Here is a 26,092-nt window from a genome sequence, read left to right as displayed (position 1 = left end):
GCCAAAAACCTCCAAAACTATTACAATGGACGCCTCAGACCTAGGTTGGGGAGCACACATGGAGGCAGAGGTATCCAAGGACAATGGTCACGAAAGGAGCTACGCATGCACATAAATCAAAAAGAAATGCTAGCAGTGATACATGCAATCAAGGCCTTCAAACTCTTTCTCCATCAAGGCCACCTACTAATAAGGACAGACAACACCACAGTTATGTGGTACATAAACAAGCAAGGAGGTACCCATACCTACCCTCTTTGCAGACTGGCAATGAATCTATGGGATCTATCCTTGAAACTCAATATACAGCTACAAGCTCAGTTTGTGCCAGGGAAAGACAATACACTGGCGGACAGCTTAAGCAGAAATATCATGGATGCGCATGAATGGATGCTGCACCCAGACATCTTCCAACAGATAACACAATCTTGGGGGAGCCCGGACATAGATCTATTTGCTTCCCCCCACAATCATCAACTGAAGAAATTCTGCTCAAGGACATACCACCCACAAGCATGGAAAGTGGACGCCCTCTCTTTCAGCTGGAGAAATCTGACAGTGTATGCATTTCCGCCTATCCCATTAATGACCAAGGTGTTACTGAAGATCAGGGCAGAGCAGCCAAAAGTGATTCTGATAGCTCCAGACTGGCCAAGACAGCACTGGTACCCACTGCTAAGGAGCATGTCATGTACGAAACCATGGCCTCTACCTCTATGGCCACTTCTACTGACACAGCACAGATACAAAACTGTACATTCCAACCTGAAAACATTGCAACTAACAGCGTGGAGAATACCTTGACTCCTCCTCAGGATAAACTATCCCAGAGAGTGAAGGATATTATTATGGAAGCTCACCGCCCTTCCACAAGAAAGGCATATTCAGCAAAATGGAAAAGATTTCTCATCTGGAACACCACAAAGGGCCTAGATGCAGTGATGAACATGGCACATATCCTGGAATATTTGACAGAAATGTTTCACAACGGTCTGTCTTACTCTTCTGTTAAGATTCATGCTTCAGCAATTTCAGCAGAGTACAATACTGACCCACCTGTCTTTTCTCATCCTCTCCTAAGACAGTTTCTAAGAGGAATCAAAAACATCAAACCTCCTCAAAAACCACCTCTACCTGCTTGGGACCTTAACTATGTGTTGGAAAAACTAACACTGCCTCCATTTGAACCAGCAGCAAATGCAGATCTACAGTACCTTTCATGGAAGACTGCCTTCCTTCTGGCAATAACCTCAGCAAGAAGGTTTCGGAATTGCAGGCCCTGATGGCAGTTCAGCCATTTATTATTTTTCACCAGGACAGAGTTTCATTAAGAACTAATCCTACTTTTATGCCAAAGGTGGTATCCAGGGTTTCATTGAATCAAGCCATTCACTTGCCTACCTTCTTCCCAATTCCACAAAACAAAGGGGAGAAACTGCTGCAAACCCTGGACATTCACAGACAGTTGCGCTACTACTTGGACAGAACTAAAGGTTTCAGAAAAACTGACCAGCTGCTGGTAGCATATTTTATTTATTTTATTTTATTTTATTTTACATTTGTTGACCGGGCTAGTCCAGCTGGATATATGTCCATTTTCAGTGGAGGCCCGGGGAGAAAAGCTCCAAAGGTTATAACAAGTAAGGGGAATACAGAAAAATACATAGAAGATACACATATCAAAACAAAACAAATAATTGCAATACAATTTATAATATCATCCCATAGTCTAAAATAATACATAGTCATAATTTTTTTTTTTTTTCCCCATAGTATATATGAGATAAGTTGTATTTACAAGGATATTATGTCCATGGGGATCAGTCAGGATGTGTTATAGTGAGAGGGAAATATTGAGGTAGAGGAAAGGTGGAAGAAAGGTTAATCAGGATTGGTACAGGAGCAAAGCCAGTGTTTATTAAGATGGATTTTCAGTTGTTTTAAAGAGTGGAAGAGTGGACAAAGATGAGATATTAAGTGGAAGTTTGTTCCACATTTTGCCAACTGAGTTGGAAAAAGACAATCTCCTGCAGCATTATTGGGTTTGGTACTATTAACTAGTAGTTTGTTTGAAGATCGTAGTTGTTTCAGATTGTTGTAGGGAGTAAGGAGGTTAGAGAGTATTGGTGTTTTGGATGGTTGATATAGAATGTTGTGAGCTATTGAGAGCTGTTGATAAGTAAGTTTGTTAGGAAGTTCAAGCCAGTTTAGTTGTTTTAAGTTCAGACAGTGGTGAGTTCTAAACTGCATCCTGTGGCAAATCGAGCAATATTATGGTAAGATGAAGCAAGTTTCTTAAGGTTACATTTAGAGAGATTTGTGTAAATAGGGAAGCATATAGAAGGGTAGAGAGGAGGTGAGATTGAGCTAAGGTGGTCCGGGCTTCAGGTGTAAGGAAGGATTTGATTCTGTAAAGGGATCCAATCTTTTGTTAACTACTTTTATTGTGTTATTGATGTGACAGTCAAAATTAAGATTATTGTCAATAGTAATACCTAGTAGTTTTGTAGAAGAATCAGGAGTAATCTGAGTGTTGTCAGTGGAAGTAATAGAGGTTTAGGGAAGTAGTTTTATGGGTAGGTGCAAACAGTAGTAATTTGGTTTTTGGGTTAAGGAGTAGACAGCGGTCAGAGAACCACTTTTCAACAGTGGTAAAGGTTTCTTGGGTGAGAGGTTGAAGTTCTGTTTGAGAAGCAGCAGTACAGATTATAGTGGAATCGCCTGCATATTGTATGCAAGTGGTGTTAGGTATAGCTGACTGGAGGTCATTGATAAAGATAGAAAATAGAAGTGGGCCTAAGATAGACCCTTGAGGTACTCCTATAGAAATAGGAAGGAGGGTAGATAGTGAACTTTTCCAGAGTACTGCTTGCTGACGATTTTCAAGATAAGAAGTAAACCAAGTTAAGGAGGAGGATCTAGTGCTTGAGATTTTAGTATGTACAGAAGAAGTTTATGATTAACCATATCAAAGGCTTTTGATAGGTCAATGAAGAGAGAAGATGAGAGTTATTGATGTTGCGGTTATAGTTGATGGAGTTGGTAAAGGAGAGTAATGCAGTGGTGCTGTGGGAAGGTCTGAATCCATGTTGACTATTGGCAAGTAGGTTATTATGGAGAAGGTGATTTAGTAGTTGTTTATGGATACATTTTTCCATGATTTTAGCTATAGGTGATAATAGTGCTATGGGTCGAAAGTTAGAGAAGTCATTAGATTTGCCCCCTTTGTGAAGGGGAATGATATGGGATATTTTCCAGATAGAAGGGACAATACCCTCCTTTATAGATCTATTTATTAGGATAGAAATGGGATAGGCAGTGGCTTTAGCTCCTATTTGCAGGTACTCTGCAGGAAGCTTGTCAGCAGATGGGGTGGTAGGTTTAAGTTTTTGGAGTAGAGATGCTGCTGGTACTCAAGGAAAAGCAATTTCCAAACAGACTATTTCAAAATGGATAGGAAATTGCATTCGCTTTTGTTACTCATTTCATGGAAAGTCTGTACCAGCTAACATTAGACCTCATTCTACGAGAGCCACAGCCACCTCCACAGCCTTCTTAAGAGGGGTGGCTACAAAGGACATTTTAGAAGCTGCCACATGGAGCTACGTGCATACATTTGCCAAGCATTACAACTTACCTTTATATTCCAGATCCAGAGCAGGCTTTGCTACGGCTGTCCTGCAGGGTATCTTAGCTACACCATCCTTTTCCTAGTTCCTCCACCCCCGGATTGGCTATGGTATTCTACCCATATGTGATGACTGCAGATGCATCCTTGAAGGACATAGTACAGTTTTGTACCTACCATAAATGTAGATGTCCGATAGGTATGCATCTGCAGTCAGGTTTACCCTCCCTCCTTCCCCTCTGTGGTATTCCTAGGGTGTTTACCCCTCTATTAGCTAGCTGAGGGGATCTATTATGGTGTATTTGTTTTTACATATAGATATATATATATATTTTTGCAAATGTTTGGATTTTTATTCCATTTCTCCAAATTTAGCCTCCCTAGAGGGCACCTGGCATCTGGGGCAAGAAAAACTGAGGAAGATGGCATCGGCTGACACTTTTATACCCCAGACGCTGTGACGTCGGGGAAGGGGCGACATCAGCCGACGCCGGACCCAGACTTTGGAATCCGGCCGACCGAAGGGCTGCCTGAGGCAGGACAAACCATATGTGATGACTGTAGATGCATACCTATCGGACATCTACATTTATGGTAGGTACAAAACTGTACTTTTCATATGCTCAAATATCAGCAACATGTCATGGCATTGCTTAAACAGAAAATGTTGTTAAACTCTGAATGTGCAGAAAACAAGGAAATGCAGGATTTATTGCATGCAACTGAACAAGTTGGAAAGCATAGTTTGCAATGTGGTTTTGATTCTTTAGAGGCCTCCTGCAGAGCCGCAGTTACAGGTTCTGTAATTAGGAGGCATGCTTGGTTAAAGGAACAAAATCTGCCGGATCATGTTAAAGTTAAATTATTAGATGCACCTTTACAGCATGATACTTTGTTTGGTGATAAGGCAGAAGAGGTGTTAAAGAAAATGGAGGACAAAGCTAAATCTATGCAAACGGTCAAAGATTTTTTTACAAGTACAGCCACCTAGGTTTAGTAGACACTGGCCAACAAAGAATTGGTCCTTTCCTGTGTCAGACAGACCTCAAAGGGGCAGATCCAGATGCCCTAGAGGCAGACCCCAGGCGCAGGGTTCATACCGCTCAAAGCAATGGGGGCTTTCTACCTCCAAAGTTGGAGAAGACAAATCACAAACATACAGGAAACAGTCCCAAAGACTTCCCCCTGCCTGCACCAAGCACTTATCTCCTGGCAGCACCCTTAGGGGGAAAATTAGCACTTTTTTCTCAAAATTGGCACATTATAACCCAGGACAAGTTGGTCCTAAATATCATGTCACAAGACTACAAGTTCCATTTCCATACCCTGCCAAAGGCAAACGCCTGGCCAGATCTGCCAAAAAATCAATGGGCAGATGCACAAAAACAAGTCTCACCCCTCATGTACATGGGGGCCATTCAGCAAGTACCAGAGCAAGAGCAGGGACAAGAATTTTACTCAAGACTGTTCTTGGTACCCAGAAAGGACAAGGCCTGGAGGCCAATACTGGACCTATCTATTTTGAACACATTCCTGGATATACCAAAATTCAAGATGTTTACTTTGCAGCAGCTTCTGCCCATGCTGGGCAAGAACGCTTGGCTTGTGACTTTAGACCTAAAAGAGGCATACCTGCATGTCCCAATCAGACAAATATGCAGAAGATACCTCAGATTCAAGGCTGGCTCAATGCATTACCAATTCTCTGCACTGCCCTTTGGCTTATCTGCTGTGCCCAGGGTCTTTACAAAGTGCCTGGCACCAGTAATTGCATTCTGCAGACAAAGAGGAATACAAATATATCCTTACTTGGACGACTGTCTAATTCAAGCAGAGAACAAGAACATTCTTCTACAGCATCTGGTGTTTGTGAAAAGACTTCTAACATGCCTAGGGTACACAGTCAACAAAAAGAAATCAAAACTAGTACCCTCTCAAGAGATAATATTCCTGGGTGCAAGCTTAAATACAACTGCCCAGATGGCTTATCTCACTCCAGACAAACAAAGGCAACTAACTACCTATGTCAAAATGTTGGCAACAAAGGCCCAGTTATCTGCAAGAAAAATTCTGCAGGCCCCCTGCTTCATGGCATCCTGTATCCTACTAATTCCATATGTAAGACTGCATATGAGGAAACTTCAATGGTACCTAAAAAGCGTTTGGACTCAACATTGCCACAGCCTGGAAACTATGATTACTCTCATTCCCTGCCTGCAACAGGAGTTTTGATGGTGAGCAAAGGCTTGTCACCAAAACAAGGGACAGCCATTCACATTACCCCCAGCCAGGCAGACACTAACAACGGATGCATCAGATTATGCCTGGGGGGCCCACATGGCAGGAAGATGCATTCAGGGCACATGGACCTCAAACCAAATGCATCTACATATCAATCAAAAAGAGATGCTAGCAGTTCAAAATGCCCTGACAGCCTTCAAGGACCTACTTCATCCAGGACAACTGCTGATAAAGACAGACAACACAATGGTAATGTGGTATATAAACAAGCAGGGAGGCACACATTCTTACCCCCTTTGCAGACTAGCCATGACTTTGTGGGACACAGCATTGACTTACCAAGTACATCTGCAGGCACAATTCCTGCCAGGAAGGAAAATACTCTGGCAGACGAACTAAGCAGAAACCTCATGGATCCCCATGAGTGGCACCTGGATCCACAAGTCTTCAGCATGATAATAAGGAAATGGGGATGCCCGGACATAGATCTATTTGCCTCCCCTCACAACTACCAACTAAAAAGATTCTGCACAAGGATTTATCACAGGCAAGCATGGAAAGTGGACGCCCTATCTTTCAGCTGGAAAAACCTATCAGTATATGCATTTCACCCTCTGCCTCTCCTCCCCAAGGTACTCCTAAAGGTCAGACAGGAGAAGCCAAAGATGATACTGATTGCCCCAGACTGGCCCCGCCAGTACTGGTATCCAATATTAAGGAGCTTGTCTCAATGCCCAGCTTGGACCTTACCTCAAATACCTCATCTACTGTCCCAGCAAAACAGTCAGATCCAGCACAGCCAACTCAGAACTTTAAACCTGACAGCATGGCGAATAATGTAGTCATACAAAACACACCTCTCAGTAAAGCTGTGATGGATGTCATTTTGGAAGCCAGAAGGCCTAGTACTAGAAAATCTTATGCTGGAAAATGGAAGAGATTCTGTGCTTGGAACCAGGCACAAGGAACTGATACAACTGTGCCAAATATTCCTCAGATTTTGCAATACTTAACTGAGATGCTGGACAAAGGCCTATCTTTTTCATCTATTAAAATTCAGGCCTCTGCCATTTCGTCTCATTACAATGTAGAACCACCAATCTTTTCTCATCCCTTATTAAAGCAGTACCTCAGAGGAGCCAAAAATTTAAGACCTCCAAGGAGATCACCAATTCCTGCTTGGGACCTCAACAATGTCTTGGAAAAACTCACCCTGCCTCCTTTTGAGCCAGCTGCTACTGCTGATATAAAGTTTTTATCTTGGAAAACAGCTCTGCTCCTAGCAATAGCTTCTGCAAGACGAGTTTCAGAGCTACAGGCACTCATGACTGTGGAACCTTTTATCATTTTTTATCCAGACAGGGTCTCTCTGAGGACAAACCCGTCATTTATGCCTAAGGTGGTGTCCATTGCGGCTCTCAACAAAACTATTCACCTGCCAACCTTTTATCCAAATCCACAGAACAAGGGGGAGAGAATTCTGCATTCTTTGGACGTACACAGACAGCTTAGATTCTACTTGGACAGAACCAAAGTTTTCAGAAAGACAGCAATTACTAGTGACATATGCTGCAGGATCACAAGGAAAGGCTATCTCAAAGCAGACTATTTCAAAGTGGATAGGCCACTGCATTTGTTTCTGCTATGTACATCATGGCAAGCCAGTACCTAAGGGCATTAGACCACACTCAACCAGAGCTGCAACCACTTCAGCAGCCTTTCTCAGGGGAGTACCTACCAAGGACATTTTAGAGGCTGCTACTTTGAGTTCAGTGCACACCTTTACAAAGCACTATCATCTGCTGTTCTACTTTAAATCCAGGGCAGGCTTTGCCACTGCAGTTCTGCAGGGCCTCATAGCCACTCCTAATGCTGTTTAGCTCCAGCCTCCCAACCTTAGCTTTGGGACTCTACCCAAATGTAATGACTGCAACAGTGAAACACGAAGAACATAGTACAGTTGTGTACACTTACCATAAATGTAGATGTTCGAGTGTATTCACTGTTGCTGTCCAGGTTACCCACCCGCCATCCCTCTTTTCTTCTGATGGAATCTATCTTTCCTTCTCTGATTTATACAACCTATGTGGTGTATTTGCTTGTAGATGAAGGTAAATTTTATATTGGTGCATGTAATTATACATATCTAAATTTTGGCAACCCTTTTGGGGGGAGGGGCCTGACATCTGGGGCAAGAAAAACTAAAGAAAATGGAAAAACTAAAGAAAATGGCATCGGCTGCTTCTTTTATATCTCTGACGACCTGACGTCAGGGAAGGGGTGACAGCAGCCGATGCAGGACCCAAGACTTTGGAATTCAGGCCAGCTGAGGGCAACCTGCCAGCAGGATTACCCTAATGTAATGACTGCAACAGTGAATACACTCGAACATCTGCATTTATGGTAAGTGTACACAACTGTACTTTTTCGTCTTGTCTTTTCATCAATTTTGGAGGGACATCCAGTTCTTTGCAACGTCACTGTTGTCCCATATTTTCTCCATTTTTCGATGAGAGTCTTCACTGTGTTCCATGGTATATCCAATGCTGTGGAAATGTTTTTGTACCCTTCTCCTGACTGATACCTTTCAACAATGAGATCCCTTTGATGTTTTGTAAGCTCTCTGTGAACCATGGCTTTTGCTGAAGCAGGCAACTGGGTAAATATCAGGAAAATCCTACTAGAACAGCTGAACTTTATTTGGAGTTAATCAGTCTCTCTTTAATTGATGGCAGGTGTGTACCCAAGAAGACTGAATGCTGTAATTAAATGAAAAGGTGCTTCAACAAAGTATTAGTTTAAGGGTGTGCACACTTATGCAACCAGCTTATTGTACGTTTTTTTATTTTTTGTATTTTTCCTCTAACAGATTTGTTTTCCAATTGAATTGTATAGGTTATAGGTCACATTACAGGTGGGAAAAGTTTTGAAATTATTTGTGGTCTCATTTTTTTATATCACAGAAACCTGGCATTTTAACAGGGGTGTGTAAATTATATCCACTGTACCTTCTTGAAGTTCTACAAGCTGGATATTCTGTCATAAAGTAGGGTGGGTTTTGCATGCTTGAGTTAGCACTACTAGATAGGGGCCAAGGGTACTAGCTGCTAGTACAAGGGTCTAGGGAACTACTAAAGGGGCGGTGAATACCGCACAATGTGGCTGGGCTAATATATGTCTTCAGGCAGATAGCTCAGTACCAACCTATGAACCTATAACCTATGTGATGTGTTCCACTTTGTGGTGGATAGCTACAGTACCTATTTTGTATTCTTTCCACAGTTAGCTGGTTATGTAGCAGTGGTGATCCCTAGGAATAAGCATAATACAGTTGTGTGATAAGCGTAGTTGTTGTTGTTTGTCTTGCGGCTTTTCCCGGTTAGGGGGTCACCACAGCAGAACTCCGGTCCACTAATGATTGGCAGTAGATTTTTACGGTGCTGAGTTGCCAGCTCGACGCCCAATGTTCAGTGAAGGCACGCCCATTAACGCATGTCTTTCGGAACACCACTCTACCGCGGGGAGGGCATGCAGACTCCACACAGAAGGCACTCCCGGCACTCCAGCTGAGAATCGAAAGGGAGAACCTCTTGCTGTGAGGCAACAACGCTACCGCTGCACCACCGCGGATATGTGATAAGCGTAGTATAATAGTAAATATTTCAGTAGAGGGAGATCTCTGCTGCAGTACTTTTTATGCCGTACAGTCCGCTTTGAGGTTCTTAGGACCTGAAGACCTTACATCCAGCATAATATACAGATAGTTCCAGTCCCTGTGTCTAACCTAGTTATGTAGCCAAGGACAGTTTGAGAGTACTGCAGAAATGATAAAGATGAGGAATTGGAAGTGTAGGGTGAAGGTCTCATGGTTTTTACAGATGGAGCGGAGGCCAGAGGCACCTGTAGCCAGGGCACACTTGTGGATGCTTTTGCACAAAACTGGCATGAGTAAATCCTGTTTATAAACTTTGTATCATGTCTGGGGCAGAGGAGCTTGACTCATGGAAGACATTCCAGAAAAATTGGACTGCACTGCTGATTTCTTAGTTCAAACACTTATTAATGTCATGAGTCACTTGCATGTACTGTCAGAAGTAGATTATTTAAGAAATTAGTTATACCATTTGTTTACTGAATATGTCAAAACAGTCAATCAATTAATTGTTTTCAGTGGTCTGGCAGCCGAGTGCTCCTCCAGGTGTCTTCTGCAGTTAACTCCTACTGCTCCTCTAGGCGTCAAATATTGATTGTTCATATTTGCAGTAATAATTCCAAAACCATGATACTTACAAGGTACCAGGATATTTTGTCTTGAAGCATATGTGATGGCAAACCCAACTGTATTGATATTTGACTTCTCTCAATGAGTATTTTCTAGAACTGTAAGGGGATAACTTCATTTTTTAAAGGCTTAAGCCACGCCCACTGGGAGTTAAAGGCACACACTCAAAAGAGCTGTACCGGAGGGAATGAGTTGAGCTTTATATATAAGGCATCATTCAGAATGTTAAAGCAAATATTCTAGAGGCCACTCTGTAGAACCTAGTTTTGTGTGAAAGGAAAGCTCCTTATTTTAAGCAAGTTGTATGCCATTGTTAAGTTAAATTGCATAAGTGTCTTGTGATTGAAAAGTACAGATATGCATGCATTTTTTATTTATTTTTTTTTTAAGATCTTCAACATCAGAAAAGGAAGTTGCAGTTATTTTTATCCATCCTCTGAAGACTGGGCTTTTTAGAGTAAAACTACACGGAGTAACAGGAAAGTTCAGTATGGTCATCCCTCTCGTCGATGGAATGGTTGTGAGCAGGAGGGCTCTTGGTATGTTAATTTACTGGGATAAAGTTGAATGCATGCTAATGAGCAGATGTCAGCAAACTCTTGCAAGTCTTATGGAAACAGAACAAGAGTGAAGGATTGCTTTAAACTTGTTTTAAACAGTATATTATTTTGGTTAAATGCCATTGTTTGACAATGAATTGTTATATAGTTCAGAAAATTATGTGAGCTTTAATCCAAGTGTAGTGAGATCTCATTTACATAATGTGTCATGTGAAACATGCAGAGTCACAGACTGTTGGGTTTCAGATAAAATGTGACATTAGTCCTCTGTAGTAGGTTAACTGTTGTGATTTCTTGATGTTCATCATACTGAACACTGTGCAGTACCCTTAGCTGTATGTTTATATCTTTCCAATGATATAACAGCTGACCAGCTTCCATAGCTTCAGGGCAACTTCCACACACCCGTCAGTTGGCTTGTTTTTGAGCTGATAAAAAAAAGACAGATTTTGGGCACCAAGTCCTTCAGAGCTTTCCTGACGTTGAAGACATTGCTCTTCTGTGGCCTTTACAGGATCTGCTATTTGCTTTTGCTGCTCCTTTGCTGGGAAGATAAGTTCCCATTGGTAATAACCTTTCACATTAAATTTTTTTTTGTTGTACTTTCCTGTTTAGGATTTTTTTAAGCTAAGAGGGCATGTTTTAATGGATTATCGTGAGATTTAACTGTACGTTTAAATGGGTGCGCATTTTTTCCTGAGTGTTTAAAAGATGTTAAAAGTAATTGAAAACCATTTTTTTTCTGAGGAGAAATTGTGTTTGTTGTACTTTTTTGAGCTGACTTGGTGTTTTAAAGTGCTTTTCTGTGAAAAATTGACTATTAAAGACTTTAATTTTTACCAGCTCTTGCTGCTTGTTTTCTTCGGGAAAGAGGCACCATTGTCATTCTCCATGGAACAAACTACTGGTCCCATGGGTGGTCCCCATACTTCTCAACCATACCGAATGACTCTACATTTAAAGGTTTTGAGGTCCAAATAAAGGTGTGCCATGAGTTTCCAAGTTGCCCCCTTAATTCCCCGGCTTTGTTTTTAAAATGTTTTCAGCCTTTTTTTTTTTTTTTGCCGACGTCATTATGGCAGAGGCATGCGCGGTGACATCAGGTTTGTGACCAGCCTGTCAGAATTCGGCTGAGGGCTAAGTCTGTGTTTTGTTTGTTTATTTGATTTGCACATGTGTGTATCAACTCAAGTAATGTCTCACTGCAGCTGCCAGCAGCTGCTCTTCGCAACCGCAATCCAAATACAGAAATCAGAGAGAGAGAGAACGGGCCATCAACAAAGACAGTGTTTTTTATTTTAAACTAATCTAAGCAGGAAGCGGCAGCTTATGTATTTATTTGTTTAGTTTAAAACGTAGAGACAGCCAGGAAGCAAGCAACACTGTCCCTAAGCAGCAGAGCAGTAGCAGTAGTAGTCTCGTCAGACTCACTCGTCTCAGACCCGGACTCCCGGAGCTGTGTGGCGGTCATGAAAAAATACATTCCTTTTATTACTTCTTCCTCCGGCTTCAAAACTTCTCCTATACTGTCATGTAAGTTCTTTTAATTTATTAACCCCCTATTGACACCATTGAGTCCAGACTGTGTTGTTGAGGTTTTGGCACTGGCTTTGTGGATTGTGCTTTCATCATTCCAGAGTGACAGGCACAGCACAAAAAAGAAGACAGAAATAAAGCCAACATCAAGCCCTGTGAGTCATGACATGCATGGATTATTGAGAATAGAATGTGTGTGCAAATATGCTTAATCATTAACCTGAGGAGTAAGCAGAGGCTAATCTGTGTCTAGAAGAAATGCCCTTCATACAAGATACATGCAAAATGAAACTCCAGTTCACAGGGTATGTGCTGTGGTTGAGGTGTCTGTGATATTACTGTTGGGTGTTGCACCTGAATCAGATAGAATAACAATATACAGGAAGTTTTGTGACCATTGTTAAAAGGGTAATGTGTTATAAAAATTTGTACAAGAATAAATTACTCAAAGTAATTGGCAAGTTAGTGTCTAAACTAAAGAGGACATTCATGAATATTTATATATTTTTAATGAGGGAAGAAGTTACACATATCAAAGTTATGTAGTATTAAAACTTTGATATGCATCCAAATAATGTAGAACCTAACAACTGTGGCAGTGACGACAGTCACATAGCCACATCTTGGGAGGATATCAGGTTAATGAAAAAAACTGAAGGCCAAATTCTGTCCAGGTCCTGCTAGCAAGAGATGGAGACAGATAAAAATCTTCTGTTCACAGTTTCCTTCATGCCAAAAAACAGTCCCAAATTCTGACTTTAGAAACCCATTCATAACCATGCTTATCATACATATATGTTTTAAAAAGATTGCATTGGATACTGATGGTCATTAATTAAGTTTATTAGCAAGTATCCATATGTTTTGGTCATAATGTATTATATAACTAAACACCTGAGGCAGTCCCCCAATTTTTGGAAGTAACACAGGGTCACCATATAAGGTGAGCATCCATAGTGTTTTTAATGTTTTCTAGAACAGGAAAAATGAAAATAATGTTCATTTACATCATTATGTAAATAGTTATAGTTTTCATAGTTGTGGAAATACCTTTGAATTAAGGAACATGGACAGAATTTTCTGTCTTCATTTGAAATTTCACAACTGTATAAACAATAATTCTGCTGACAGTATGTGTTTGGCTAGAACAGTTAGTTGTATGGAGCAGTACAATTACACTATTATGTGAGAGTTGTGTATTAACCTCTGCATCTGTCATTACAATCTGTTTGCTGATGTGCAACAGATATTGTGCTTTATTATGAGATTATGGGCTTGTAGAAGAGTGAAAAAGTTTTTGATTTGTTAATAAATCTTCTGTTCCCCACCCCGAATGTGTCTAACCTCAGAGATAGTGTATAGACAAATCAGGTGAATGTGGTCAGATCACCACATTGGAGTATATAACAGTTTTGTAGTAGTTTATTTTCTTTTTTCATATGTTAATGGTAATGGCTTGTCTAGTTTCAGGAGGGAGTATGTTCAAAAATGTGATTGTCACCTTCAGTGGGCATAGGACTTTGTCTAATGATCTATATGTGGATGGAAATAGATGTTTTTCTAGTAATATATCAGTCTTTTTATCTGTTTGGTGCAGTAGGAAACCATCAGGTCAGAAAGTTATTTTTAGCATTATTTATTCTCTATTGATTTCTAAGCAGCAAGTGTCATTGTTATTTTAGTATTATTTACTCTGAATCTGTTTGTGGACAGCAGTTTTCAAACTGGTGTCTGTAAATGTTTCTGAAGGGTTAGCTCAGAAGTACAGGCTCTGCTGATTGGCATGTCATCTGCATAAAGTATGCAGGTTATAAATGAGTAGCTATAGGGTACATGGCAGTAACCAATGAAGGTTAACTATAGGATCGTATTCTGCACTTACATGCAATTTAATTGCTCTATTTTTCAGACTTATGGACAAGTAAATGTCTTTAAGATAAACATTGCAGGACTGGGAAGATGTAAGTGGTAGCCAAGAAATGCAGGAACTCTGAAAAGAGTATATATGAAAAAATGCTTAATATATAATTCCATCTAGAAGAGTTACTGAATCTAGACATAAGTACTTGTATAAATGTAGTATAACTAAAATGATGTACTGGTTTATTTGTAAAGAAGCATATAATTTAATATTCCAGCTTCTAAAAGTGTTATTAGAAGCTGATTTAAGAAATTAATTTCAAAAGCTTGAAAAAAGTATTGGAAGTATTTCTGCCACTTTGTTACTGTCACTTCCATTACTGTTAGTGGTACATTTGCAGGAAAACAGAATCTGACATTCTTCAGAATTCTGCTTTTATTATAATAAATACATTTTGATTGATTTGATCTTAGCATGACCAGTTTTGCTTTCCAGAATCATTACATAGATACAGGTCTGCTGGTTTAACAGTACCATTACTGTTTCATATGCTGACAGCTTGCACTTGGATGAGGCCTGGGTTGTTGGAGGGCTTACAATGGCAGATGACAAGTTTCACTATGCCAGCTTTATACTCTGAGGAATAGGAGTGCTTGCACCCTGCTGCTGTGCTACTACTGCTGTACTCACATGTGCTGTTGAATTCAACTGACAATGTTTGTCAGGTTTTTGTCAAAGGGGTGAATGTATCCTGCCTCCTGCACTGTCATAAAGGTATAGGCCAGTGCATCAATATAGTAGTAAGTAGACTAGTACAAGTAAATTTTATTTTTATATAAGAGAATTTTATTTTAGTTTTATACAAATTCAAAGTTTTATGTTTATAATATAAATAAATATTGACACAGTTGTAGAGAAAACCACGTTTTATAGAAAAGCAAACAGCAAAGCTTTCGGGTGTGACCCTTTCTCAATGCTAATACAAACTCTAAAGACAGGTGAGTTTAAATACAAATCAGAGTGTCACATGACATGCAGCCCAAAGTCATATGACCAACATAAAATCATATACATAAAAAATCATATACATAAAAACATATTAAAAACATAATGGATAAAACTCAAACTAGCAGTGTAACTTAGTTTGTTGAAATTTTATAAGAATAGGTTTTAATGTAACCATGGAATTTAACCTTGGTGAACGATCTGCAGCAAATCTAAGTATCCATTCATATTCCTTATTCTCTATTAAATTATTAATGTCCCCACCTCTTATATTAGTATGCACATTATCTATAACTCTAAATCTAAACATGTGATTAGAACCACAAGCACTTATGTGTTTATACAGAGCATTTTTATCATTCATTCTCCTGATCTCTGATTTATGTTCAGTAATACGTTCTTTAAGCTTCCTTGACGTTTTTCCCACATAGAATGCTGGACATAACACACAAGTTGCTAAATATACAACGCTGCTGGTAATGCACGTTGCTGTCAAATTAAACTTGTAAATTTTACCTGTTGAAGGATGTATGAACACATTACTATCAACATTAAAAATATTAGGACAACAAGAACAATTCATACAGCAAAATGTACCTAACTTTGAATTAATATGTGATTTAGGAATGCTATTAAAATCTTTGTAGCATAATTTATTTTTTAAGGTTTTCATATTCCTACATGAAAAATGCGGACTGTCATCTAAGACAGCTCTGATATCATCTGATGACATCATAATAACCCAATTATTTTTTATCACTTTCTTAACTAAGTGTGTCCTAACATTATACGTAGTAACATATCTAACCTGAGTGTCTTTTTCTTTTACACTTCTCAGGATAGAATTGGACTCAAGGTCCAATGAAAAAGTAGGTTTAAATTTTGTCCCTCTGTCAACAATAGTCTTTTCCTTTAGGTTTGAAAGGAAATCAAAATCATATCCACTGTTCAAAAAATCTTCCATCATATCATCCAACTGTTCCTTAAAACACATATCATCTGTGTTTAACCTGCTTACTCTACTAAACTGAGATGTCACTATACCTTTAAAAACATGTGGAGCATGCATACTACTACTGTGAATATATCTACCAGCATAAACATCCTTTCTATAAACACTAGTTTGCAAAAATCCTTCAACTAGTTGTATCTTAACATCAAGAAAAGCTATAGCGTGATCTGAACATTCCATCTTGAAATTTAAAAAACTCATAGTCGTGTTTAAATATTGCACATAGTCAGCCAACTGAGACAAGGAACCTTTCCAAATCATAAAACAATCATCCACAAAACGTTGGTAAAAGCATACATACTTATTCAAAGGATGAGTGTTACTACAAATATACATTTTCTCCCATTGGTGCAAGACTAAATTGGCATAAGTATTGGCAACTGATGTGCCCATAGCCACACCAGTTAATTGCAAATATATATGTTCATCAAACACAAAAACATTGTTGGATAACACTATGTCCAACAAAAAACAAATATTCTCTATATGGATTGTTGACATATTAGCTTGTGACATCAAGAAATCCCTAATTGAATTGATGCCATACTCATTAGGTATAACAGTAAAAAGAGATGAGATGTCTAGAGTAACAAATAAAAAAATCACCCTGATTAAGGGAAGTATTGCTTAAACTATTATACCAACGGCGTAATTTAAATATAAAATCTGTGGTATCCCGCAACACATTACTGCATTGTACTAAGAATGGTTGTAATTGTGTCTGACGATAAATTGAAATAGGCTCAGTGAGCCAACCACGTCCTGACACTATGGGTCTCAGGGGAGGATTTTCAAACGACTTATGAATCTTTGGGAGACCATAAAGCTGGGGAATTTTAGGACAGGGAACACTGAAAAAATGAAATAGATCTAAGATAATGTCACCATTAATTTGTAAGTCATATATCGACATATTCACCACACTTATACATTTCTTGACATCTAAGTGTGTAATGCATTTAAAAGCATTACGATCTTCAAGTAAAGAAATCATAGACTGCACATAACTGACACGATCCATTAACACTACAGTGCCCCCTTTGTCAGCTTGTTTGATAATAATATCATCCCTTTCTTGTAATGATCTCAGCTATATATTCATCATAAGTAAAATTATACATTTTCTTTTTCAAATTTCTAGAATATATATCCCTCAGCTCTCTTTCACATAAATCATGAAAAGCTGTTAGTACAGGTATACTAACAGGAATGAATGTACTGCGTATTTTACAACAACTCTGAGGGAAGATAGAATTACCAAACAAAACTTTAAGATTAATGTTTCTCACAAATAATTTAAGATCTGTCAAAGCTGTGGTAATATTATCACTAGCCATAGGAATAAAGCTAAGTCCCTTTTGCAAAAGGGAATAATGCAAATCTGTCAAATCAAAAACAGATAAGTTCAAAGTACCTTTGATTATTTTCGGCTTATTTTCCCTTGCCCTAAAGGGCTGTCACTTTTTCTTTTTGTTGGAGCCATAGACAGTCCGCATTTTTCATATAGGAATATGAAAACCTTAAAAAATAAATTATGCTACAAGAATTTTAATAGCATTCCTAAATCACATATTAATTCAAAGTTAGGTACATTTTGCTGTATGAATTGTTCTTGTTGTCCTGATATTTTTAATGTTGATAGTAATGTGTTCATACATCCTTCAACAGGTAAAATTTACAAGTTTAATTTGACAGCAACATGCATTACCAGCAACGTTGTATATTTAGCAACTTGTGTGTTATGTCCAGCATTCTATGTGGGAAAAACGTCAAGGAAGCTTAAAGAACGTATTACAGAACATAAATCAGAGATCAGGAGAATGAATGATAAAAATGCTGTGTATAAACACATAAGTGCTTGTGGTTCTAATCACAGGTTTAGATTTAGAGTTATAGATAATGTGCATACTAATATAAGAGGTGGGGACATTAATAATTTAATAGAGAATAAAGAATATGAATGGACACTTAGATTTGCTGCAGATCGTTCACCAGGGTTAAATTCAATGGTTACATTAAAACCTATTCTTATAAAATTTCAACAAACTAAGTTACACTGCTAGTTTGAGTTTTGTCCATTATGTTTTTAATATGTTTTTTATGTATATGATTTTTTATGTATATGATTTTATGTTGGTCATATGACTTTGGGCTGCATGTCATGTGACACTCTGATTTGTATTTAAACTCGCCTGTCTTTAGAGTTTGTATTAGCATTGAGAAAGGGTCACACCCAAAAGCTTTTCTGTTTGCTTTTCTATAAAATGTGGTTTTCTCTACAACTGTGTCGATATTTATTAATTTGTTGCAGCCTTTTTACTTCTATTTTGCAATAATATAAATAAAACAGTTTTGTTCTGGTTTATATTTTATGTTATTTAATAAAGAAGGCTGAAGTGCAGTCCGCACCCAGTTAGTTATTTTTATAAAGTAATATTGTATTTTAGTTTTGCACAAGTTCACTTATTAATATCAATAAAACACTACTTTTTTTTGTGTTTCGTGATCATATTTTGGTTGTCTGTTCTTCAGTTTGCATTTAAAAGTTGGCATCCTACAATTCCATTGGAGTGGGTGGGGCTACATAATTATATATGCAAATGTTATGTTAATCAGCGTACAGATTTGTACCTATTTTTCATAGGGCCTTTGTGCAGATTTTTGATGTTTTCAGGTTGAGAGGTATGGTTGGTCCTCCTAACCACAAAAAGAAAAAGGTTAAGTAAACAGCTTTTGCCACTACAGAAGGCTAGCACTTTGCTTCAGTCGCAGGTGGGTGACTCTGATGTGGCCGTAAGTTGTTCCTCAGACCACTCATCTTTTACACCCTGGTGTAGCACCTACAGACATTGTGGACTGGGGCAGATCCCCTGACTGTTGGAGTCTGCTCAGTAGCAAGGAAGAACCACTCTTGTTGGTCCTGGGAGAGGGAACAGTGAAGACTTCCCTGTTTGGTCAGAATGTTGTGGCCATTCCTGACGTAGCTACAGATGCCATTAATAATATTTTGGCCCAATTTTTTTCTGTCAAAAAGAAACAAAACTAAACATATGTCTACTCTTCCTTCTCCTCAAATTTCTTTAGACAGGAATAGTTTACTGAGTGCCTCAAGGTTTAATTCAGACTATTGATCCTTTATATAAGGTGGTTTCTGGTGAAAGAGAGAAAGATGCCTCTTTTTCTGAGGCAATTCAAGATTATGAATCTGGACAGGAAGATGAAAGGGACAGATACAAGGTTTTCTGTACAGTTTTCTGATTCAGACTCTGAGGTGAGCTCGGTTTCTGATTCATTCTATGGGAGGTTCTCTTTCTCTGAGACTATTTCCAGAATGAGTTTTCAGTGTAAGAGCACTGAGGTTTCTCAGTCCCTCAGGAAATACAATGCGTTATTACAGAAAAATTTCTAGAACATTTGCCCATTCTTACATTTCTTTCAGCTTTGGAGGATGTGTGTGTGTCACTGCCTGAAGTTTTCCCAATAGTCAGTCTGTTGCCCCTAAAAAAGTCAGAATGTGTAAAAGTCCTCATTCTTTTAAGTTTTTGTAAACTGTTCCCAGTCCTGAGCCATCAGCTATATTTTGAGTCAGTCCTACTGCTACTAAACATTAATTTGAGTCTTGCTGTTTCTGTCAATGTGAAGGTTGTTACGTATGAGAAAAAGTGTATGCTTCTGCAACTTTGATTTCCAGAATTTTGAATAGTCAGGCTCGCATGTTAAAAAAAATATTCTGAATAACTGTGAAAGTATGAGGAATGCTTTGTCTGCAGTTACTTCTTGTAAGGAAAAATCTGCTTTAAATAATTTAGTTTCCTCCATTGTACAAGTCACAAATCATTGTTTACTGTGTGTGTGTGTGTGTGTGTGTGTGTGTGTGTGTGTGTGTGTGTGTGTGTTTGTGTGTGTGTGTATGTGTATGACTCAGCTGCTGCTTCTTCCAAGGCTATAGTAACTGGTTCTGTTTTGAGGAAGCTTGCCTCTGTATTCTCAAAACCTCCCAGATGATGTGAAAAATGAGATTTTGAATTCACCTCTAGATAGAGATTTAGTTTTTGGTTCGTCTGCTTCAGAGGTTTTCAAAAACTGTTGACAAAAAGGCTAAGTTGATAGAGATAATCTCTAAGGTTTTTCTGCCTTCCTTTCCCAAATTTTCTAAGGGATTATCTAATCCCTCATCCAATTTTTGAAAAAAAAAAAGAGCATTCTCAACAAATGCTGGTAGACAGACATTTAAGAAGAAATAGCAGGAGGTTCTTAAAAGAATTCAGGAACCCCCCATCCAAAACTAATGACAGTCCAACAAGTCAGAAGAATAACTATTTGTGGGACCCCCCCGGCAGTTTTTTTTCCCCTTCTAGAAAGTCTGAATTTCCACTTTTCTCTTTGGCAACAGATAGTCTCAAGTAAATGGGTTCTGAAGATCATTCATCAAAGTTAAACATGGCCATAGGAGGAAATCCCTCCCTTCAGTGGGGTAATTCCTCATCCACCAGAACAGACTTCTTTATCCCCCCTCCATCCTTCAACGCATACTGCCCCAGGGAGTAACGCTCCTCCTTCTCAGTTGGAAAAGGGTTTTATTCATAGATGTTTTTATTACCAAAGAAAAAAGATGCTTACAGACGAGTTTTGGATTTTTCTTTCCTTAACCTGTTTGTGATGGTGATAGTCACTCAGTAGAATAATATAAGAACTTAAACTATAAACTAAAAATTCATTAAACTAACTAATTTAAAACAAGTAATCATCTACTGATAGACATGCTATCAGTCTAGCCAGGAAAAACATCTGTATGCAGCCTAATCTGCCATTTCAATTCCCGTAATTCTACTAAAGCCTTCCATGGTCCATTCCTTACATAATTAACTATCCTAGCCAAATTGAATCACTGACATTTACCAAAGTTCTTACTAGAATTCAAATGCTAATTTAAGGCAGTGTCAGACTTCATATTAGAAATGTTGCAAGTATGCTCATAAATCCTTTTAAGTAAATTACATTTTGTGGATAATTCTTTTACAGGGAAACTCTGACTGGAGGCCGAGCAACCCATTTTCAGCAGAGGCCAGGGAGAAAAATCTCCAAAAAAAACCCCATAAATTTTGTTTAAATTAAATTCAATTCAATTAAATAGTAAATTGTATTTTTTAAGTGAGTAAACCCAGGTATGAAAGCTGTAAAGGACTTGACAGCCAAAATCTCTCTTTTTAGTCAGCTCAGCTCAAGTTGACTGAGTTTACTGACTGGACATGTGGAAGTTGCCTTGAAGCTTTGGAAGCTGTCTGGCTGTTATATCCTTAGCAGGATATATAACCCATATAGCTAGGGATATTGCAGCTGTGATCATTTGAACATCTACTGCTATGGTAAGTTTACATACACAAATGTACTTTTCCTCAGACCACTACTTATTATTCCAGGTTTCTGTCATGTAGCTCGTTCAGCCACCATGTATGTCCTCTTCACTTTGTTCCCGTGTCTGTTATGGATTTGGGAAAGTGATCTTCTTTGGGTCTTGGAGACACTCAGGAAGCTTCTTCTCAAGGTGGCCAGCATAAGAGACCTCCTGCTAGGGGTGTAGTGTCATCCCCTAGTCTTTTGTCTGCCAGGAGAGGTCACTGAAAAGAAAAAACATAAGACTAGACATTGCTCATTTGAGGACATGGTATCAAGCAAAGATGATTTCCTTAACCTTAGCATGGAAGGTATTGCAGAATTTTAATCTTGCAACTCAGAAATGTTTACCAGAGTGCAATCTTGATAAATTTCTGAGGAAAATCTGTCAGAATATTTTGACAGAAACAAGACTACATCTGGAGATTTCCAAGCCCAAAACTCTGAGGAAAGTTATTCCTGTCCAGTTCCCTAGGCGGAATTTTCCTTTTCATAAACTATATTCAGGATGAATGAGATATTGCAGTGGGAACAGGTGGCTGTTCCCCCTGAAATCAGGAGATATATATGATGTATTGTAAATGGATTTGCCACATACTACACCCATCCTTGCTATTTTGCCAGCCTCAGAAGATGTTTAATGAAGCGTGTAATAATCCTCCCCCTCAACCTTCAGGCTTCAAAAAGGCAGATACATTTTGTTTTCTCATCTTAGATCTGTCAACTCCGTTGACATTTTGATCTCTTCACCAGCTGGAAAGGGACTTTTAGTCAACAGTAATACTTCTGCTGTGAATAAAGAAGGTAAGGTATTGAACAGATTTGTTAAGAGAATTCTTTTCTTCCACTTTAACATTTAGAATTCTTAACTACCAAGTACATATGTGGATGTTTATTGTTAGTTGTGTCATCAGTTTGAGGAAGTAGTGTGTCTCATTTCCTTTGGGAGATGGCTCTTATCTGACTCCTATTATTTCCAGTCTGTCCCAAGTATCTAAATATGATTTGAAGAATGTGTATGATTGTGCAGATACTATGTCTTCGGCCACTGCTACTGCTGCATTTTTAAGGAGGTATGCTGTGCATGTAATCAAAAGTTTGCTGATGAAGTAAAATCTGAGATTTAAAAGTCTTTCTTATTTAAAGTTTTGTTTGGCCCTTCTGCTACTTAGGTCCTCAAATAATTTGATGAAAGTGAAATTAAACTGGGAGTTTCTCAAGATTTTTCAAGTACCTTGTTACAAAGCTCTAAAATCTCTACTCCCTTTAAAAGGCAAAATAAACAATCCCTGCCACCTCCTAGAAAACAAGGAACAAAAAAGATGGAAGGATAACAAAAAACAGGGATACTTTCAGAAAAAACACAGTCTAATCCTTGAAATGATTATCAAAGCATTCCATCCCAGAAACTGCCTCTCAATATTCCCCATTTGGCAAAAAATGATGTCAGCCAATCCCCATGGCTACAAAAGTCTGAAATGAAAAACAGGGACAAAGTCTGGAACAACTGGCGCAAAACCAAAACTCCATCTACTAGGCAAAAATTCTTAGAACTATGCAATAGAACCAAAATTTATAAAACAGGACAAAATCCAATACTACCAGTCTGCCCTTACCTCCTCCCAACATAACCCCAAACAATTCTGGTCCTCAATAAACTCCATATTCCACCCAGGTGAAGTAAGTACACCCACTCCTAACTTAACTCACTCCTCCGAAAATATTGCTACCTCTTTCAACAATCACTTCACACAAACCACGCTATCACTAGCTAGACAACACAACCCCCCCATATAAACCCACACCATCAACTGCAACTAACAATCTCCCCACTAGCTTCTCTTTTCTGTCCTGTTCCTACCTCTAAAATAAAACTACTAACTAAACTTAAAACCACCAGATTAGCAGCAGACAACCTCCCAAGTGAATACATTCAACTTGCAGCTGATGCTCTAGCCTACCCCGTATCACTCTTGATTAACAGATCTCTGTCAGAAAGTTATGTTCCCACACTATGGAAAATCTCACACATAATTCCCCTACACAAAGGAGGCCTCTCCACAGATCTAACCAATTACCGCCCCATAGCTATTCTCTCGCCACACTCCAAAATACTAGAGAGATGCATTCATTCTCAAGTCTCAGATCACCTCCTTGCTAACAACCTCCTCTCCAACACACAACATGGTTTCCGACCTAACCATAGCACCACCACCCCTTACTGTCTTTCTCTAACACTATCCTACAAAATAAAAATGCAGATTATCTCTCCTCCGCTACCTTCCTAGACCTCTCTAAAGCTTTCGACATGGTCCCACACAAACAACTTATCTCTCTTCTCAATAACCTATCCTTCTCTTAACCAGTCAACTGGTTTCAGAGTTACCTATCTGACCGCCAACAAGCAGTTGTTTGGCAGGACAACCTCTCCCCCCCAACTACCAGTCTCCATAGGGGTTCCCCAAGGGTCCATCCTGGGACCCTTATTCTTATCTATTTTCACCAGTAATCTAGGCTCAGCCACAACACATGGCACACTCATACAATACGCAGATGACTCAACCATCATCTGCAAAGTCCACTCCCTACCCAAACTGCAAAAAGTCACACAGGAAGAATTTTCTTCTATTGAAACTTGGTTATCCCATGCCCAACTAATACTCAACCCAAACAAAACAAAGTTACTAATCTTCCAACCCACCAAACTTACCCTAGACAGCTCTCACTTTAACATCACAGCAAAAGACAACACCACCATCCATCCTACAGAACACACCAAATTACTAGGAGTAGAAATAGACAATAAACTGAACTTTGACATTCACATTTCCATGACCATTAAAAAAGTGCACAAAAAACTAGGAGCATTATATAGAAATCAGCAACTGTTTACCAAAGCAGCTAAAATTTCGGTAGCAAATTCTCATCTTCTCTCTACCCTACTCTACTCCTCTCCAATATTTACTAACCTTAGACAATGCGACCTAAATAAGCTCGAAACCTGCTACAACAAAATTGCCAAATTCGCCACAGGGGCTTCCTAACGTACTCACTACTGTCTCTCACTAGCAGAACTGGGCTGGCTAGAGCTCCCCTACCTCCTTCAGTGTTACCAACTTGCACTCGCCCACAAACTAATAAACCAACCACTAAAAGTCTCATCCCTCCAGAGTCTACTCCAACCCTACATAACCACGAGACCACTAAGATCCAGCCACAAAAACCTCCTACAGGTCACAAGAGCTATTAACTCTGCTGGAGAAACATTCTCCTGCACTATAGCCATACTCTCGAACTCCCTCCCATCCTCAATTACCTCTGTAACTTCTTGCACCCACTTCAAATCCTTACTAAAATCACACTTAAAAACTTGCCAGATATGCCCTTGCAAACCCCCCCTCTAATACCATCCACTCCACCCACCCACTACCTCTCTCTGCCCCCTATCAACAACCTATTCTTAGCAAGCTTGGCTATTCATGTTCCCAGCTACCTACCACATAATACTAACTTCTTGTAACAACAACTGCTAATGGCTGTTATGTACCTCAGAAACAGATTGTATCAATTGTTCACTGATGAATCTCAACTACATTTGTAACCATGTTTAGTATATGTCACCATATTTTAAAATTGTACTATGTTCTACAGTTGTTTTACATCTATGTTTTATTCTTGTCTTGCGTCCTTAGCTGGACTAATGTCTATGTTTAAATGCTATGTTTTTTAACTGTATAATGTAAATAATACTTAATGTGGAACTTTTCTCTCCGAGCCTCCACTGAAAATAGACCTGTGTCCAGTTAGACTCTCTCGGTCAACAAATGTAAATAAATAAGTAATAAATAATGTCAGACTCTTGGATGATAAAAGTGATTCAGGAGGCTTGCAGTTGGCACTGGATACACATACCTCCTTTCAAGAAAATTCCTTTTTACCCTCCAAACCAGAGTTTTTCCTCAGGTATGTCAATACTTGCTGACCCTAGGAGTCACAGACACAGTGCCTTTAGATCAAAAGGGGAAAGTCTTCTACACCAGAATGTTTCTGGTTTCAAAGACGGAGCTTTCAAGGAGACCAGTCTTAGATTTTTCCTCTTCTTTATCAGCCTGTTTGTAAAATTGCCAAAGTTTAAAATGCTGACCCTTCAGAATCTGTTACCTGTAATCTGTCCTTTGGGAGTTTTATGGTAATATTAGATCTAAAGGATGTTTATCACATCCATTTAGCCACAGGGTTCAAGAAATTTCTCTGATTCTCTACGTCTGTGTCAGATTATCAATTCTACGCATTACACTTTAGGTTATTGACATCTACAAGGGTATTTACTCTAACTCCAGTGATAGCTCACTTTCCGAGGCATTCACATTTTTCCTTATTTCCACGGCTTACTTATCTTTGTGAAGTCTTTTGCCAGGTGTCAGTAGTCCTTAACATGGGTTTATTCTCTCCTCATCAGTTTGGGGTTTCAGATAAATGTTCAAAAATCCTCCTTGATTCCATCACACAGGATTGTGTTACTGTGTTTCCTTCTAGCCATTTCTCGACAAAATGCTTTTCTTACCCAGAAGAG

The 26,092-nt window shown here is 38.9% G+C and overlaps 1 protein-coding gene across 2 annotated transcripts in view; it reads left to right on the top strand.

The window, feature by feature from the left end:
• The window catches only part of RALGAPB (Ral GTPase activating protein non-catalytic subunit beta), a 3,411,848-nt gene that overhangs the window by 3,289,083 nt on the left and 96,673 nt on the right, over nucleotides 1-26,092 (top strand). For both annotated transcript variants that reach the window (XM_044090192.1, XM_044090191.1), the window contains exon 29: nucleotides 10,542-10,690. In XM_044090192.1, the coding sequence (XP_043946127.1) occupies nucleotides 10,542-10,690 (149 nt within the window). The remainder of the gene's footprint in view (nucleotides 1-10,541; nucleotides 10,691-26,092) is intronic.

The sequence above is a fragment of the Protopterus annectens genome, chromosome 12.part0 (assembly GCF_019279795.1).
Source record: "Protopterus annectens isolate FY-2018-M chromosome 12.part0, PAN1.0, whole genome shotgun sequence".
Classification (NCBI taxonomy): domain Eukaryota; kingdom Metazoa; phylum Chordata; order Ceratodontiformes; family Protopteridae; genus Protopterus; species Protopterus annectens.
The sequence above is the reverse complement of the archived record's forward strand: the minus strand, read 5'-3'. Positions and strand labels throughout refer to the sequence as shown.